At 41.3% G+C, this 18,469-nt stretch overlaps 2 protein-coding genes across 4 annotated transcripts; both read right to left on the bottom strand.

Moving 5' to 3' along the window:
• Positions 1-372: 372 nt before the first annotated feature.
• On the bottom strand, positions 373-11,944 carry gjc2 (gap junction protein gamma 2). Of its 3 annotated transcripts, none has more exons than XM_069692211.1 (2): positions 11,866-11,944; positions 373-2,853 (listed from the first exon to the last, which is right to left on the bottom strand). In XM_069692211.1, exon 2 carries the CDS (start codon positions 2,822-2,824, stop codon positions 1,568-1,570), a length of 1,257 nt encoding a protein of 418 aa, XP_069548312.1. In that variant the 5' UTR covers positions 2,825-2,853; positions 11,866-11,944; the 3' UTR covers positions 373-1,567. The 3 variants fall into 3 exon arrangements, with proteins under 3 accessions (XP_069548312.1, XP_069548311.1, XP_069548313.1); XM_069692210.1 differs by lacking the exon at positions 11,866-11,944 and adding an exon at positions 11,694-11,831; XM_069692212.1 differs by lacking the exon at positions 11,866-11,944 and adding an exon at positions 4,838-5,160.
• Positions 11,945-15,688: 3,744 nt separating this feature from the next.
• On the bottom strand, positions 15,689-17,916 carry LOC138617308 (7-alpha-hydroxycholest-4-en-3-one 12-alpha-hydroxylase-like). Its single transcript, XM_069692213.1, has one exon. It carries the CDS (start codon positions 17,575-17,577, stop codon positions 16,042-16,044), a length of 1,536 nt encoding a protein of 511 aa, XP_069548314.1. The 5' UTR covers positions 17,578-17,916; the 3' UTR covers positions 15,689-16,041.
• Between the last annotated feature and the right edge of the window lie 553 nt (positions 17,917-18,469).

Here is an 18,469-nt window from a genome sequence, read left to right on the forward strand (position 1 = left end):
ATAATAAAATGGTGTGTGATTTCTCAGGAAACGCCCCTCCTGCACCAACGCTATGAGTATTACGAAGCTCTTGTTTTTCTCAGCACAGGTTTACTTCCACAATTCAAAATTCTTCTTAGCATACTCATAAATAAGACAGATGAATCTCAACATGTGTTATCCCAAGCGTGAAATAAAATGTAATCAGCTTTAATAAATTAGTCATTTACAGTTTGCTACAAGCGCTACAATATATTGCTATACTTGTGAACATCCAATTTCCTTGCAAGTTTCTGACTTTGAATGAGGCTTCTAGAAAGACTTGAAAACGTTTACACTTTTAGACATGTCTTTGTTATTAGACAAAGCAGAGAGCTACTGTAAAGCAGGAAATCAGAGGTTTCAAATAAGTTTATTTTTTCATGAATAAAATACTAGAACAGTCTTTAAAAGTTTGAGGCACTTTGAAGTATGAAAACAGTGAAGGCAGGGTTAACTATTACTCTGAAACCAATTTTAGAAACATACTGCTTCAGTGACATGCCTAAACACAAAGTAAGGGCTCATTGAATAGCTAAGGATGGGATGTTTACTGCAGTCTCTCCTGTTTGTTCCCAGTTGCAAAGCGTGCTTCAAACGTCAAATGCTTCAGATTGCAGAAAATCGGGTCTTCATTTCGAAAATAATCTGATTTTCTCTTTGTTTACCTCCTTCTCTTCATGTGTGACACTGCAAGGCTTTGAAAAACAGTAGAATACATAGAGGCTTCGCACGCAATGACTGAAGTATCATCACAGATGTTTACCAGAAAAGCCCTCAGCGACACAGCCCCATTTCATTATCTTTATCAAAATATTTCACATTTACTTGGCTTTAAGCAGCACTCGTCAACACCACATCCAAAAACACTCCTCCAAATATTAAACATGCATCTTTCTAACAACAATCACCATTCTTCAGAAATGAGTCATTGTGCATTTGTGCACTGTTTTTCACTGCATTTTCAAATTTGGGTCGAGAATACAATCACACGCTTTCATACAAGATCAATTTCTCCTCTTTAATCCAGTTCAGTGGTCATCAATGGTATTTCAGATAAATAGCCTGAAGCAGTCTGTTTTGGACATTTTAGTAGGGATTAGAGATGTTGAACTAAAGTAAGCATATCTTAACCATATCCAAAAGCTATGGCAAGCACAACATGACACACTACATTAACAAAGAGGATTCATGATACTAGATTTGATAATTTCTTCACGTGTTTTCTTCTTTTTTATTCCCAAAAACTAATCCTACTGTGTACTGTACGTCTTCAGCTAGTGTGATTGAAATCTCACTTGTTATTGTCCAAAGTTGTATCTCTCTCTCACACACACGCACACACACACACACACACACACACACACACACACACACACACACACACACACACACACACACACACACACACACACACACACACACACACACACACACACACACACACACACACACACACACACACACACACACACATCCTCCAGCTGGCTCACAGTGCAGTTCTGGAGAGAGTTTTTACTGCTAATCTACTAAATTAGATTTATTTCATTTAGATCCAGACAGAGGTCTTCCCATTTTTTACGATGGTTGCAGCCTTCTCTGTGGCTGACTTCGGTCTCGCTCCTTGTTTCTCCTGGACTGTGTTGACTCGATTTTGTTCTGCCATCGTGCCCCCCGATACAGGACTACTGGCCCTGGAGGTTTGTGGGTGGTTTTTGGTTTGGTATGTTTGAAAGGCCATGTCGAGCTGCTCCTGTGCAACCCGCAGGTGCCGGTGCAGACTTGCAAGATCAGAGGGGATGTTCTCGTCTGGGCTGGTGCACTGCTGCTCCTGGGCCACGTTGGCCATGTTCTGCTCGTGGGTGATGAGGCTGTTGGGGATCCTGCTGGGTTTGTCTGTCTTCATCACAAGGTTGTAGCCTGGAGGGGAGGCCGGGATGTTGCGAGAGAACGGGTAGCCGTAGGACGTCCGTCGGCCCCGGTTCCTCTTCATGCGAAGAGTATCCCGAAAACTGCCAATTCCCAAGTGAAGCATCTCGCACACATTTAGCACAAGACAAAGACAGCTCACCACATACATAATGAGGAGGAAGATTGTTTTCTCTGTGGGCCTGGAGATGAAGCAGTCCACTCGGTGTGGACAGGGTACCCTGTTGCATACATATGAAGGACTAACTCGAAAACCATAGAGGAGATACTGTCCGGCAAGGAAAGCGATTTCAAAAATAGCTCTTGACATGAGTTGAAGGACGTAAATTCTCATCAGGCCTTCTTGCATAATTCTTCTGCGGCCATCATGTTTTGGTGGGTCTTTGCCGCTGCTGCTTACTGGTTCAGGCTTGCCCTCCTGCACCTCCAGTGTATCCTCATAGATCATGGGCTCAGCATCATCATCTTCCTCCTCCTCCAGGACATCCGCCAGGTGGTGGCTCTCCCTCCATCTCGAGTGAGGAGGTGGCTTTTTGCGCAGTCTTTGGTGCTTCCTGCGCTCCTCCTCCGAACTTCGGGCGATCTTGTGGATGGCATATCCCATGTACATGATGGAGGGAGTGGAGATCATGATGATCTGGAAGACCCAGAAGCGAACATGCGACAGAGGGGCGAAGGCATCGTAGCACACGTTGTCGCAGCCCGGCTGCTTGGTGTTGCAGGTGAACTTGGTCTGCTCGTCCGAGTAGATGGACTCACCTCCGACTGCCGTGAGCACAATGCGAAAGATGATGAGCACAGTCAGCCACACTTTCCCCACGAAGGTGGAGTGGTTGTGGATCTCTTCCAGGAGGCGAGTGAGAAAGCTCCAGCTCATGTTGCTCTTACAAGCTTTTCAACTAGAATCTGTGAAGAAAGAATGACGAATTCATTAAGATCTAACGGGGACTGCAAAGTTGTGAGATGTATTCAACATTTTCGTAAAACTGTGTCACCCACAATGAACCGTACTGTTCTTCACACAGTGGTATCGGCATATTTAGTACCTTTGCTGTTTGTGTGAAGTTCTCCGACCAAAGCAAATCCACAGCAGGGTTGTAAGTAAAATAAATCTTCATTATTATTATTATTAAATGAAAGTAAGTAAATAACAATCACAAAGAGTCTGTAATTCTTGGATTCAATTTGAAATCAATCAAGTCCTTAATACGCAGATAACTTATAAGGATGTAGTTTCTGTTATTTTGTAGTCATAGTTTTAATTACTTTGGATATACCCCAATGTAAAATATATCAGTGTCATTAGCAGAGTAGGGCTTCTTGGCGTAGAGGAGAAGTCTATTTTTACGTGATTGTACTGTCCATACAAAAGTCAAGGGCTCGTGTAGATGCATGAAGGGTAATGCCATTCAGACACACTCGAAAAGTTTTTGAAATGGCACAAAATAGAGAGAAAAATACTTAATCAGCCTCGTGAAAACCGACAGGGTTAAAGACTGAAAGCATAAATTGAATCCGACAGAGCCCTGAATGTACGAAAAGCCCATTCTGGCACCAGAGTGCGTTTCAGTCAGAGGGCCACTTGAGAAACATACTGTTCCCTCCGCTTTAACGCTCCATGCCCAACAGATGACATGAGATGTCACGGTGTCATGCTCTCCTCACGGCCAGCGTCACTGCTGACTCTGTGAGGCAAACGAAGCTGCGACGCGGAGACAGCGTAGACTTCTGTCCCTTCATTCATTGTCCGGCGCCGCAGAGTTCACGTTGATCTCATGACTGCGATGCTGTATTCCCTGGCGTGTGATGTGACATCTCCCCTGCCATCTGAGGGAACAGGAGAGGCTTGTTGCTCCGCCACAAGGCCTCAAGCACTGCTGACGCTGGGGAGGGTTACAGCCACGCGGAGGCAGATGGCACCTATGGTGGGCGGCTCATGTCCGCCCCAGGACGGCATGGCAGACGGGCTCCTTTTCACTGAGGAGTCACGTTTGAGTGAATTTGTTGTGTATCATAGCGTCAACCTTAGTCTTGCCACAATAACCACTCCTATATGCGTGCTGTTTTGATAAGGGCTTCACAACCTGGTGGAGATTTCATTGTTAGTAGAACTCGCCCGGATAAATAACTCCAGATTTTCACAGTAAGAGTAGTAGAGTAAGTACACGTGAGTATTCTCGTTAATGACAACTTCGGACCAAATAAAAATTGAGATCAGAGATTAGACTCATAAATTTGAGCTAAAAAACACATCTGTTCAGATGTCATATAAGGCGATTAACCCCCCAAATAACAGACCATTTTTGTTCTAATGTTTGTCAAATAAGGAAAAACAACAGCAAGACTGGCTGTGCTTTGAGGATTTAAATCTTTCTGAAATACAACTTAATGTATAATAACAGCTAAAGAGGTGTTGTAGATGTAGAAAATATTAAAATATATCATATATTATTATTGTTGTTATTAAGTTTTTAAATTTCACAAAAAATAGCCACTGTCTATTGAAGACAAATTAGAAATAGGCATTTATTAGAGAGTACATCTATAGTTAAAAACTCTCTCTATGATGAAGGCACAATTCTCTATTTGGATCAGGTATTTCATCACAAGTGCAGGTAAAAGCCAAATATATTATTATTACACTTGCATGGTAACAGCTTTCCAATCGTGAGTTCAGGCGCTTTGCATATTTCAAAATGTTCAATAGACTATTTAATTTAGGTTGCTGCAATAGAAATTGTCTTTCCACGGGGTTAATTCGGACACAGGTCCTCACGAACGGTCCCCGAATCCATCGTAACCGTATGAGCATCTGCAGTGACGTAACAGAGTAGTTCAGCAGAGACTATTATTCAGTCGATTCAGGGGAAAGTCAACTGAAACAACTCACCTGGAAAAGTTGCATATGCTTTTCCCATCCTGAAGGTCTCCTTTGCCCTTTCTAGATATCCCTTGCACAATCTGATCCGTGGACTACCACTTCCATCCTAATGACCTGGGCTTCCCCCGTCTAATTAGCAACTTCCAGAACAACAAAAACAAGAACAGTGACTAAACTTATCGGACTTCTTTTTACCCCGTTTTCCCACTCTGTGAAGAAGTGAGGTCTCGCCGCTGTGAATGCCTCACATTCTGGCTTGTGTCTGGTTTCTATTACACCAGCCTTCTGCCCAAGAAGGAAGTATAAAAAAACAGAGAGGCAGAAAAAAAAAAATCCTCCTCTGGCTAGTGACCCTCATCCGAGGGTTCAGACTTGAGGATATCGCACTGCAGATTGAAATGAACACCCAGCTGAGGGAGCGTGCTAATCGCAACACAGTCAACCTCCCCCCAACGCTCATGTGCAACATTTGTAACACAGATGATGGGAGTCTCTCTCTCTCTCTTTTTCTCTTACTTCATCTCCCTTTCGGCCCCTCCATGCTTCCATCTATCTGTATGTATCTCAGCTTAATCTCCGCGTGACCCCCGACGATTTATAAACAGCTACAGCTCACTGAGAAATAAATGTAATACATAAAGTCATGGGAGACATTTGTAAAAATGCAAAAAGTAATTTAAAAACATCAGTACTTCCTTCCCTCATTCACTGTCACACAAAGCACACGCGCATCCACTACAGTAAATGCAGATTAGCGAGCTCTATTATCCTTCAATTACATAACAGTTTACAGTGGGTGACAGTTATGAAAAACAACTTTGGGGAAGACGAAGACAGGTAATTTGAGGACAGCAGTGTCACAGAGACATAAGCCACCTTGCCTCTGCGCAGATCCGCCAGAATGTAACCAGAAGGTACGCTCAGTCATATCGAGTGTCATAATATTTGGATCCTCCATCCAGGCAGATGGCCAGATAACAGAGCAGTGGACAGGTCGCATTCTCCACTTCTTTTCCGACTTGGTGTTTATTCTTGAGGCTTTCGCCTCGGCCTGCCGAGCGCAGTAGCACACGTTGTTACTTAAGGCATCTAATGGAGTTTTTGGTCATGATGGCACAGGTGGCCACATGTGGACAAGAAGTCTCTCTCTGTCTCTCACACACGTACACATGTATTTCATGATCTTTTCTTAGTCTGAAACGACACAACAAAGCACAGATGAGGAGGGGATTCATGCGTGATTAAAATAGGAAAATAATTTCTCCATGTCTTGCTGTCAGGTTTTGGAAAGGATCTAAACTCATCTACTTTTAATAGAGTGCAGATGAACGGGTTAGTGTCTGGCTTGCATTAAAGAAATGTGTCTGGTCATTGTCACAGTATTATTATAATGTTCACTAGGCCCTCAATAACCCTTTAATTATGATTGGTTTACAGATATAAAGCAAAGAATAACGTGGCAGCAACATCAGTAAGTCCACCATCAATCAGAACGTAGTTTCAGCTCAGTTCCTTAAGTGACGATGAGAAGCTCTTGATTTCCGTCGTCTTCATACATTGTCAGAATATTACAAGTGCAGTAAGAGCTCAGCAATAAATATCAAGACTGAGACAATATCAGCGCGCAAAAAGCCGCTGCATTAAAATCTCATTCTGTCTGAGTAGTTTGTGGTCTAAAGAAAGCTCTGAGAGCCAAGTCATCTGGGCCTGCAGGACCCATCCTCCGGAGGCCCTCGCCTTCAAGGCTGGCCTCTGCGTCTGACTGAGGAGATGTGGCGTAGCGAGCGCCCCTGGTGCAGCAAAGAGGAAAAGAAAGCAGGGGATGCTGCTGGAGTGACTAGAGCATTCGGAGTTTGGACATGTGCTCTCCCTGAGGGACCAATAAGCACGTGCTTTTAAGTTGCAACGCATTCCTCTCCCTCCAAAATCTTCCCGTCATCCAAAAAAACACAGATGGTTCAGCAAAGACGGCTAATAAGTGAAAATTTGTGGGATTTGAAGTCAAAGTCAATTCGAGTGTTTGTTTCTCGACAGTTGCAGAACTTGCTCTCCGTGGACGTGAGCTGCAGACAGGTTTCAGGACGCTGAGAGAATACAAAATCTCAGAAACAGGTCTTTTCTGTCAGCAGGTTTTTCTTAAAATGTCAAGGTTTTATCTTTGACTACCTTTAAAAAAAAAAAAAAAAAAAAACACGATATGTGTCATTACCTTCATTTAACGACAACAAAAAAAACGGTTATTAATCTAGTAGGTCATTTATAATCGAGCTGCATTTAGCGTGAAAAAAATAGCAAAAGGAGTTATAAAACAATAAAATCTGCAAGTCAGATTTATTTTCCCAAAACTGCATTCAAATGTTTGAATCACACAAAGTCATATAAAACAAACAAACACGCAGCCGTCAACAGAATGACTGCGTAGCTTTGAATTCACTGTTCCTGTGTCCTCGAACATGTCAGGCTATTCTAGCTTTGGGAGACTGTAGTTCACGTTGATAAATATTGATTGGTCTGCCCAGAGCCAGGAACAATATTACAGTATTCCCCTGTAAGACATCATTTGACATTGCTCTTGTTACAAGGACTGGCACCATGTGACTGCCAAAAGAGAGTGTTTATTATTCATTACTTGAAGGTTGTATTTGATGTTAAATAGATCCCTTTTTTTTTCCATTGTGGTAGCATCTGTGAGATATAAATAACTTTTGAAAAACCTAACATGACATTTGACAAATTTATTGGATTGTTTCATGCACTTACAGGTAAAATTCATCTAAAAAAAAAAAAAGAAGAAGAAAAAAAAAAAAGCGGTGCAGAGCGAACACTCGCTGTATAAACCAATTCACAAATGTGTATCAGTGTATTCCGTAATTACAGAAATATTTGAGTTCCCAAACAGTTCTGCCTTTAAGAGCTCACTGGGGGCTGTGAGGTTTTGCGGCGCACTGAGTGGCGAAGTGATGCAACACGGAGGAGGGAGCATCTCGACGACTCTCCTTGGCCGCCACAAGTGTCATCACGAGAGTTTTGGCCACATGTATTTACTGAACAAAGTTGATTTGAGCAGACTAGGGGCTGTGGAGGTCTGTGTTTATGTAACAGATCAAGCTCCACCATGTGACTTGGATGTGCCCCCCCCCTCCTTCCCTCCTCTTCCTCTCCTCCTCCTCCTCCTCTTCCTCCTCCTCACCCCCCCCCCCCCCCCCCCGGAGAAAAGAGTGACACAAGACACCAGAGCAAAAGACATTCAACTTGGTGCTCGGACTCCTCCTCTCTCATCCTCTCCTACCACTATTATTAAGCTACGCTTACCGGGCTGTGAGGGGCGATCCTATAGGCAGCCTGAGAGTGGTGGCAGTCCCATCGCATTTGTTCATTTTTCTCCCAGTTTCTCCGCCGAGTCTATCCAACCCCCGGGCTGAGTGCGTCCCGTGCCAGTTTTACTAAGGCTGGACTCCACTGAAGCGACTGAGATGAAAAGCCTTGAGGTGGATGCCAACAACTTCCCTCAGCCAGGGCGCCGCGTCTCCCACATACGAGCAAAGCAACTTATATTGAGTGTGCATCACACTGTATTCAAAATACAAAGGAAACTTCTTACTAAAACAGCCATGTCATCACACAAGCAAACAAAGTGTGCAAGCGTCAAACCTCATCTTTGTGCCCTTTAAAGATGTGCCTCCTACAATTGGACAAATTCTATTAAGCACTGGGCAAACACACCAAGCAGCACGATTTTAAAGGCCCTACAGAATAATGGTGTTCCACTGGAATAGGTCTGCTGCCTCACAAGAGGTTAATTTTACCACCTCAAGAATCTCCCAACATGCTGCTTACAGTATAGACATTTGTGATGAGGAGGTGAGGGGAGAAATATGATTAAAACGATGTAGGTGATCTACTGTATCACTAATATGAGTGGACTTTGTACCAGTTTACATCTGAGGGACAATTCGATTTTTGTCATGGGAATTTTGGGAACACTTTAAAGTGTACAAACAGCAGTTCAGCAATTTACAGTTTTTAACTGTTGTCAGGTGACTGTACGGCTGTCGGCTATGTGACACAGTTGAGTCATGTAATATTCTTCAGGAATAGCATCCTCTAACAAGTATACCTAGAACAGTCACCAATTTTTCTTTCATTCTGACTTGATTTTGTTGACTGTTTAGCTTGCTCCATGTAAAGACGATGAATATAATGTAATTTACCTGTATCCAAATATTCTTTGTAAATTAGATCCATAACAGCACACCTTAAATCAGATTGAGCTATAGAAAAAACAGACATTCGGAAAGCAAGGTGGTTGATAACAGGACACTGACGACTTATTCTTGGTATTTTTCCAGCAAATTCTTTGGATGCTTAGGGGACCTGGAGGGAATATAGGTTCTAAAATTAGTAAGAAATTAACAAATGGCGCATATTTTGTAGACAAGATCCTTTAAAGACAAAAAAAAAAGAAAAAAAAAGCGCCAAATACTCATACAAATATACAAATATTCAGCCATATACTGAATACCAAAACTTAATGTGCAAAAATAAATCAAATAAAAATCAGTTGTTAAGTTTAACTACATTCATACAAGTCGGTGCAACCCAGTTTCATTTCAATATCACATCCCTTTGTTATCCCTCAACACCCCGACAATCTACTCTAATTTTTTATGAAGGCCTTCATAAATTTACCCCCAAATTACTCTGATCTGAAATACCTCTATTATAATACAATTATACCACATTTTCAGTTCCACTCGATACTTCAATACGCCCTGTAAAATAAGACAGAATCAAATAAAATTAAAAAAAAAAACCCAGACCAAATGAATGTAGGAAAATCTAAAAGGAAGAACAAAAAAACAACTTGGCACCTCTAGTCCTTGAGTCCTCATTTATGGCAAAAGGTAGTGTGATGTCATGTAAGGAAAGGTTGTGTCCTTTGGGTGGCTGGATACCAAAAGTATTCAGTATATTCTTACTAGAATCTGGCACTGTGATGAAGCCCTTGAATAATTATAAATACTCTATAATTAAGACTGTATGATTGAAGTGAACTACATCAATAAAATCACTTTCGTTCACAAATATAATGTAATGTTTAGCTGCTTTGTTACACAGTGTTATTTTACACCGACTTTTCCATTAGGGCAGTAAAAGCCAACACAACTACTCATCCAAATAAACAAAATAACAACGCTTTGCCTGCAGAGCTGCAGGGCCTTAATCTTTGACATGATCTTGTCTTTACCGTCTATGTCACGGGCCGAGCCGGGGAAAGCCCAAAGGAGCAGCAGACCTAGTCAGGGTCATTTGCACTATCAGAGATATGTTACTGCAGCTCCTCCTTCCTCGCAGACGCCTTCATGCCGTTGCCCTTCTCCCGTTGAGTGAACTCCAAACACTGATAGCGACGCTGCAGGACCCCTATGATAACGGCCATATACTCTCTATCTTCGGCGTACACTTATGCAACGAGAGCTCAGATCAAAACTCTACATATGCTCGTACTGTATGCGTAACAGTTAACACACGTGACATTCAAAGCTTGACTCTCGAGTCGGTGATAAGAACAGACAATCTGCTGAACGAAATATTCACCTTCCAGGTCATTGTGAATATTCTCAAGTGAATATGTGATGATGTATGCAGTGAATCATACACTGTGTTGATTAATTAAATGCTAGTGAACACAAATTAACCAGAATTTTTTTTATATTTGAAGGCCTCCTTTAATTAGAGCTTTATTTTATTTCTCATTTTTAGCCACAGGATGGCAATCATGCATTCAATTAACGCAGACTCCTCTGACCTTTCCCAAACATTTTAGAAATGTTGAAATTCACAGGCATAAACTGATCTGAACTGTCCAGAGACGGCTGTCACTGACCAGGTTCAACGATAACAGTCCTGTTAGTGTGAGCAGTAAAACAAATAAACATGTGGCAAGCTATCAAGATCACAAAGAACATTACAGTGAAAACCTTCACAAGATGAGATTCAGACTTTTAAGGCATTTAATACATCTAATTATAAGATGAGGAGAGTAGTTATTGTGTAATTCATGCTGAATCCCAGCACAATTCATATGCAGATTACTGTAGAAGAAGAAGTATTCACATCCCTTACTTAAGTCAAAGTACCCGTACAGCATTGTTAAAATATTCCATTACAGGTCAAATTCTTGCATTAAAAATCCTATTTAAGTAAAGGTACAGAAGTATTAGAAGCAAAATGTAGTTAAAGTATTAAAATAAAAGTCCTGGTTTGGTCCCTCTGACTAATACAGCTAGTTTGAACTTTATATGCAGTTTTATTAACAAAGGCAGCAGATAAATCTGAGGGCCATCAGATTGATTACTGGGAAAGAAAACAAGAAAAGACGGATTCACATGTTTTGATTCACCAATCTGTTTTCAGTTTTTATCCTTTTCTCTTCTGTTAGATTTTTTTTTTGTGAGATATTGAATCCTTTTAACAGTTATTGAAATTGAACCATGTAAGAGGGTTAGAGGGAAAAATCTCTGATTGGTGGAGCTGTTAACAACTCATAGACATCTGAAATGTGAAGAAGAGTTTGGAAACCACTGGTTTAATCTTTAACAATCTGTTCTATTTCAAAATCTTGTTATATTGTTCATTGTGTCAAATCTTCATATAATAAAACACTAAAGTTCTTAATGTTAACTTAATGTTAAATGTTAGCTAAAATAGAAATCATTTTAACCCTGTAACACGGCAACACACCAGCAGAGGTTAAGATAGTCAGCTGCATTAAAAACCGTGAAGCCTCACTTGGTGTCTCCTTCACCCGCTCTAAAGATTTTATGAACTGTATTATGATTCGGCAAAAAAGTAGAACATCTACCTGCTTATTTCTGCCACTTCAACTTGAATGAACATCTTTTTTTCCCCGCTGAATTTAAATGCTGCTAAAAATTTTAAGCTATAAAGCCAACGAGAACAGGATATTAAAACCTCCGGTATAATCCACGGCACCAGACTGCAAAAAAAGAAGGACAATGAAAGGCTGTACCTACTTGTCCATGTGGTTAAAGCAGGAACTTTTTCTATTCTTTATGGTGGAGCATCCTGGGCGGGCATCCAGAGGCATCGTTTCACTGCTCAGGCTCCGTAGTAGGATGAGAAAAACAATGGGTCATTTTTCTTCAAAACCCCTCACCACCAAGTACAGGCAGGACTCTCAGGAGACCAGCATCCTGCCAAAGGCCCCATTGTTCGCCAGCTCGTCCGCCTCCATTGCCATGACCACCGACTGTTTATCTATTTAATCCAGGATGACCAGGATGACTACAAACCCATTCATTCACACAGAAATCAGCAGTGTTGTAGCTCTGGACCTCCAAAACCTTCATTTTCCTGATTTAGCTCAGTGTGAGTGTGAACATGAATTTATGACCACAGTTATCAGCAGCTATACATCCCGTTCTATTTTAAGTCAATATTCAGTGTATTACTGGATATTCCACACATTTTAGTATCTGTCAACCTTTTTTCTGATGCATGTTTTGAAGAAACAAAACAAGCATCAGCAAAGGTTATTTTCAAGGCCAAGCAGCTTGGCCAACAGCAAAAGTCTTTTCCTCATCTGGCTTCAGAACACTTTGTTGTTGTTTTTTGGCAAGTGATGGAAATATAGGACGACAACCCCTGTCTCAGCTGTCCCATGGTGTGCCAAAAAATTTGATGAATACCAAAACAATTTTTTTGTTCTCTTTGGTACTAGTTTGGACATTGAACTTGCACAAAGAGTCAGTAATTAATTGTAATGTATGAAAATAATTACCTTAAAACCAATGCACAAGACATGCACCCCAAAATGTGCTAAATAAAACACACAATGAATATTTAGAACCATAGGAGAATGCATCATTGTAATTACACAAGCTCTTATTTATTTATTATTTAAAACAGCTATTTGTCTTTATTCTAATAAGGAAAAAGCACATATTCTGAAAAAAAAAGTTGATCCAATAAATATACTGTATACCAGTAGATCTCATATTCATTCCATATTTGACTGGTCCTTCCAAAAAAATCTTTGCATCTTTAAAAAAATATTGTCCTTTGTTTATTCAGCTGGTGCTTCTACTGCTTGACATCTGACTTTCTCCCAACAGGATGCAGCCCAGTAACGTGTTTATTTTCTTATATAACATTGCAGTCAGCCTGACTAGAAACCCAACAGGTGGGAAAAGCACAGATTAAATCTTCAATGAAGTGTTGTATTTTAAAAGTCTGCTATTTCATCCATTGTGTTAAATCTTCATTTTTAGGAGTGAAAGCTGTCAAATACATGTAGTTACGTAGAAAGAACAACACTTGAGTAAATATAGTACTTTCCACCACCAATTTCTCATCAACCCAGGAACCATCATGACAAGGTTTTAGTTGATATTTTAAACTGTATCATTTGTCATCTGTCAAAATCCCACTTCATTTTCGTAATTAAAAAAAAAAGCAGCTGCTCCTTATCTTTAACCATAGCCTACCTGTTTTATTCTGTGTGCATGGGGCTTGGCGTGTGGTTTTGTTTCGCATGTGTTTGTGCGTGTCACCTGCAACAACAGACAGCATTGAGTGTTAGAACCCACATCGAAGTAACTGTTTGACTAAACATGGTGTGAGAGGGTGTGTGAAATTTTCTTTCCCTAAAACGTTGAGTTCTTTGTCAGTTTTGAATCTAAAGTTCGTGAAAGCACCTTTAACGCAGTAAAGTACCAACAGAGGAACCTGTAGTGAAATTTTGTCCTGATATTGCAACAGCAGCATTTTAATTTGAAAATTTACCGCAACATCTGTGATCTGATCTGTGGCAACATCTGATCTGTGATCAGTTTTTTAGGAGAATATAACCATGTTGTGCACTTTCGGGTCCAGGCAGACTCCTGGAAGTAAAGTTTATTGACCTATTTCCAAATACACTGCAACCTATACTCATTAGCCATTTGATGTCATGGGATTTTACCTCTAACCTCTTATATAAACTAAGAAGTGAATATTGAACCCAGCAGTATGTTACATTAGGTCAGCGAGAGAAAAATACCCATTTCTAGTCTCAGATGCCTTATATTAATATTAATATTAATATTAATATTACATGCTAAAGTCCCATCCAATTTATATGGTGAGTTTAACCCTCCTGTTGTCCTCGGGTCAAAATGGCCCGCAGCTGTGTTCAACCAAGTTCTATTTTATTTCTATATTGTTATATTTTTTGGGATCATTGGTCATCATTCTTTGAAGAAACCCTCACAGCCTCCTTGTCACCAATGATCCCAAAAAGTATGAAAATAAAATAGAGCTTGGTTGAACACAGCTGCGGGTCATTTTGATTCAAGGACAACACGAGGATTAAACAATGTCTGATGATGATGTTTAAATTTCACAATCGGTAATTGAGCAATTCACTGTACTTTTTTTCTCCTCCAATAGGCCTCGGCATCATAAAATGTGATTTCTTATCTTGGCCACGTAAAGGTTTTACTACAGGTTAGAAAAACTCTAACAACAGACGTGTGTTATCGCACCATCACGTAAAGAAAGTCTGTGCTGTTTCCGGAAAGTCAACGTCCCTGAGTAAAACCTGACCTTGACCTCGCAGTGAACAGTGACACCACTTTTATAGTGTGTGCACGGGTCTGGTCTTGACTAACAGATTAAGTATGTGTGCAAACATGAGAGATAACATCTGCACTCTCTGCTGTTACACAAACAGAGATGTGATTTTTGATCAATAAATTAAATAACTAATGTTAAAATGGATGTGAAATCAAATCTGCAAAAATTAAAAGAAAATTTAAAATAAATCAGTGTTTGCACTGAAAAATATTGTGTTGGCCTTTAAAATGTAAAGTTCCTCCAGATTATCAAATGATATCCACAACCATTTATTGTATTATTCTTGTCTTGTATCTTCCCAAGTGTTGGCTGCAGCTTTCTATTGCCTAAACCATTGAAAGTTCTTACTGATCCTGTATCTGCCCCGACTCCGGTGATAGACGTCTCTGATGAACTGACTCAATGTGTCAATAAGGTGTAGAAAAATCAATCAAACCCATGATGGTGCTTCGGTGAGTGGCGTGAGATGCAAAGGTCAAGTTGAAATGCTTCAAACCCCAAAGCAGAGGGAGGTCGACACACATCTGTGATGGAAACCGTGGAGATGAGGTGAAGAAGTTAGAGGAGACCGTTCTGGGTCATAATTTGATAACGCAGTGATGTTTATTGGCAGCAGCTCGATGAAGGGGAGAGGCCACAACGTGTGGCTGTGCACGGTTGCTAAACCACTCTGTCTGAACTCGCACAAGGGTTCAACTATCGGGAACACATTGGTTCCAACAATGATACGAACGTGTCCTTGGCTGAATACTGCCAGACTAAGAGACTAAGAAGGTTGTGCCCAGCATGACCACAATCAACCCTTATCATGAACAGTTACTTCCTGAGATCCTTGGCCTCACATTCAGGGAATCATTACTATGTCAGGCATAAATATCTAAAGACATCTAATCAGTAATATCTGTAATGACGTGCAGACTGCAGTAGGTGGAAAACGACAGGATCAGGCAAAGTATATTTCAGGTGAAATTACTCATTACTCATTACTCATTACTCATTACTCATTACTCATTCCAGTGGAGTTAAACATTCAGCCTGTCTCCTTCAACAGCAGCTAACATAGAGTGGTATACACAAAATTAAAATGATAACTCCATACAAATCTTCACCTCTGAATGTTGCTATTTGCTAGATACTGACATTTCATGGTGTATCATCGTACAAGTGTACATATGGCATCACCTGTTAAAATTATCATCCTGGAAAAAAAGAAAGTCACTGTTAAATTGTATTTGTTTATTCAAAATCATTGTTGACCAGATTAAACTGTTCTCTGATCTGGGATTTCTGATCATAAGAGAGGACGTTATATCAATAAAATCTTCAAATCACAAAATCCCCATTTGCATACATATTAGTACTTATTTTGAATAGAGTTGACAATTTAGTAATATTCAAAACTATATCTAAAATATGTAACATTTTGCAATTACTTCCACAATCTGCTCATTGAATCATCAGCATTAATACAAAACATTTCATTGCACAACATGCTGTCATGTTCGTAGGAACATGACGAACAACTGATAGTTTATAGAGATGTTTAAAATCGCACTCCGATTCATGTGATTGGTTTAATATCTGAGTCTGTATCGAAACTGAACATCTCTGTCCGGCTGCATCGATCCAAAACCCCATCGCCTGAAGTCAATCTCGGGTATCTTCTCATCCGGATCCTTCAGCTCAAACTCAAAATACACCAACATGAGGAAAACAAACTGCTTCAGCTCGTTGGTGGCAAAGAAGCGCCCGGGGCACATGGAGACCCCGGCGCCCCACGGCATGTTGTAGTACTTCACCCTCTTCCCTGATTTGTAGAAATCAGTTTTCTTGCTCCCGTCTGGATTCAGAAAGCGGTTGTATTTGAAAGAGCGAGGGTCGGAGTGGATATCTGGGTCGACGTGAACGGCACTGTAGGGAAAGACTGACATCCTGTCGCCCTTGCGAATCGAGTATTCGCGCCCATCACCCATCTTGAGGGTCATGTCCTCGAGGACCGCCCGGGTGAGGAGGGGAGCAGCGGTGAGTCGGAGGGTCTCATCCACAGCACTGTCCAGGACGGGCGTTTTCATCAGCATGTCACGGGTCAGGTTGATTAGGGGGCCGCCTCGTTTGACCTCCTGCCCGGTTTCCTTCAGGACCTTGTCTACTTCTTCCTTCACTGCTGTCATTGCTTCTGGGTGTTTCATGAGGAAGAGGAGCAGCCAGAAAGCAGAAGGTCCCGTGTTACCCTGAGAGGCCCAAAGAAGCACAAACATGTACTTGTTTATCATCGACTCTTTCATCCCCATCTCCTCTCGAGCCTGCTGCATTTCCGACAGCCAGCGGCTGATGTTGTCCCTGGCCTTCATTTTCTGCACTGACAGAGCTTTCCAGAAGAACGACTGCAACCTGTACGCCTCTATCTTTTCCATCGGTGGAAGGATCCCGTAAGCCAGGTTGGGGAACAGTTGGTCATATTTACGAAACTCGGAAAACAAGGCCTCCGATTCGGCTCTGTCTTTCTCTTTGGCTTGCTCCTCACTGCCTTCTGACTTGTGTGGCACGTTGCCATACAAAGATAAATAGCCAGCTCTGAAAACGATGTTGTAGCTGTGAATGAAGAGGCCGTCTTCCATCCAGGTATTCAGGTCTGCAGCTGAGCCTATGTCGTGCAACATCAGGTTCTGTAAATTTTCCATCATAGCTTGTGTCAGTACTTCCAGGCCTTCCCCTTTCAGATGCTTGTTGCTGCTTATCAGGAGCAAGTTGTGTTCTTCCTTGACAGCTTCATAGCCAAACACTTTGCGCACCAGCTGCACTGCGAAGTTGTCGAAGTCCAGTTTTTCACGGCTCTCCTTTACAAATGACCCAAAGGAATGAGGGTCTTGAAGGAATGTGAAATAAAACCCCCCCAGCTGTACCGTGAACACATCGCCGTGTTTTTTCTGCATCCTCTCCAGGAACTTGAATGTGTCCCTACGAAATTCTAAGACATGACCCAGCCATGGGATTAGCCCTTTATCCAAAGGTGGCTCTCCCAGTCGCCTCTGTCGAAACACCCCGAGAAGGTACAGACCTCCGATCAGAGCAGCGAGAAAGGCAAGGAGGATCGGCAGCAGCAGGCCCATGACTGATCCCTTTGACAGCCACGATGTTATTTGAAGTTAAGGTCCACATTCAACAAAATAAACTGACTTTCGCTCCTCCCTTTCTGTGCAGAGTCACTTTCAAAATTCCAGGAAATGCTTAGGCTGTGCTTCCACATAAAGAGGAAATTCCCATGTGTTGTTGTTTTTTTATCCGAAATGCGAAAGTTTTCCAGTGATTACTGTCGTTCCTACTGCAACGGTAATTTTGAAAGTGAAAACATACGCGCCTGGTATCCATTTTATACTGCATGAAGAAAAGTGGCCTCTTCAGCGATGTTCTCATAAACTGCACTCTGACAAAGACGATCATCTTCACCAACGCACAGCATGAACCTCACCATGGTCACTTCCCCTCTGACTCGCAAACACTCAACAGTCAAAGTGTCACATGAGTGCTAGATTAGACAGATTATTATGCAGTAAGGAAAACAACTACATCATCTGGATGATTAAATCAAGTAGAAAGATTGTGAGTAAAAATGTTGACCTTTTCAATTGTTGATTGTTAATGCGTCAGTTGCTGATTCATTTTGTGACTGGTGAATAAACCTTACTCACGATGGTTCCGAGACATGAGTCAAAGAGCAATGACACTGTAAAACAAGATTAGAGACTGGAGCACACCACAGGTTTATCTAAACCAGGAAAATATACCTGTTTCAATCCTGTCAGAGACATAAATTGTCATCTTTTGGTCAAATAAGGGTGTTAATGAGTGGAAACAGACGTATAATCCCATATCCATATTAATAAATTAATAGATCAGTCAGTGCTGTGATCACAGACAGATGAAAGTTTTGGGCACAATTGTGATAACATGTGCCCCATCTGATGGGAGTTACACATTTAATACCGTTACGGTGACCCTAAA

The sequence above is a fragment of the Brachyistius frenatus genome, unplaced genomic scaffold, assembly GCF_029030835.1.
Source record: "Brachyistius frenatus isolate BFR_SWC_R1_liver_20210118 unplaced genomic scaffold, ASM2903083v1 Contig_12, whole genome shotgun sequence".
NCBI classification, from domain to species: domain Eukaryota; kingdom Metazoa; phylum Chordata; class Actinopteri; family Embiotocidae; genus Brachyistius; species Brachyistius frenatus.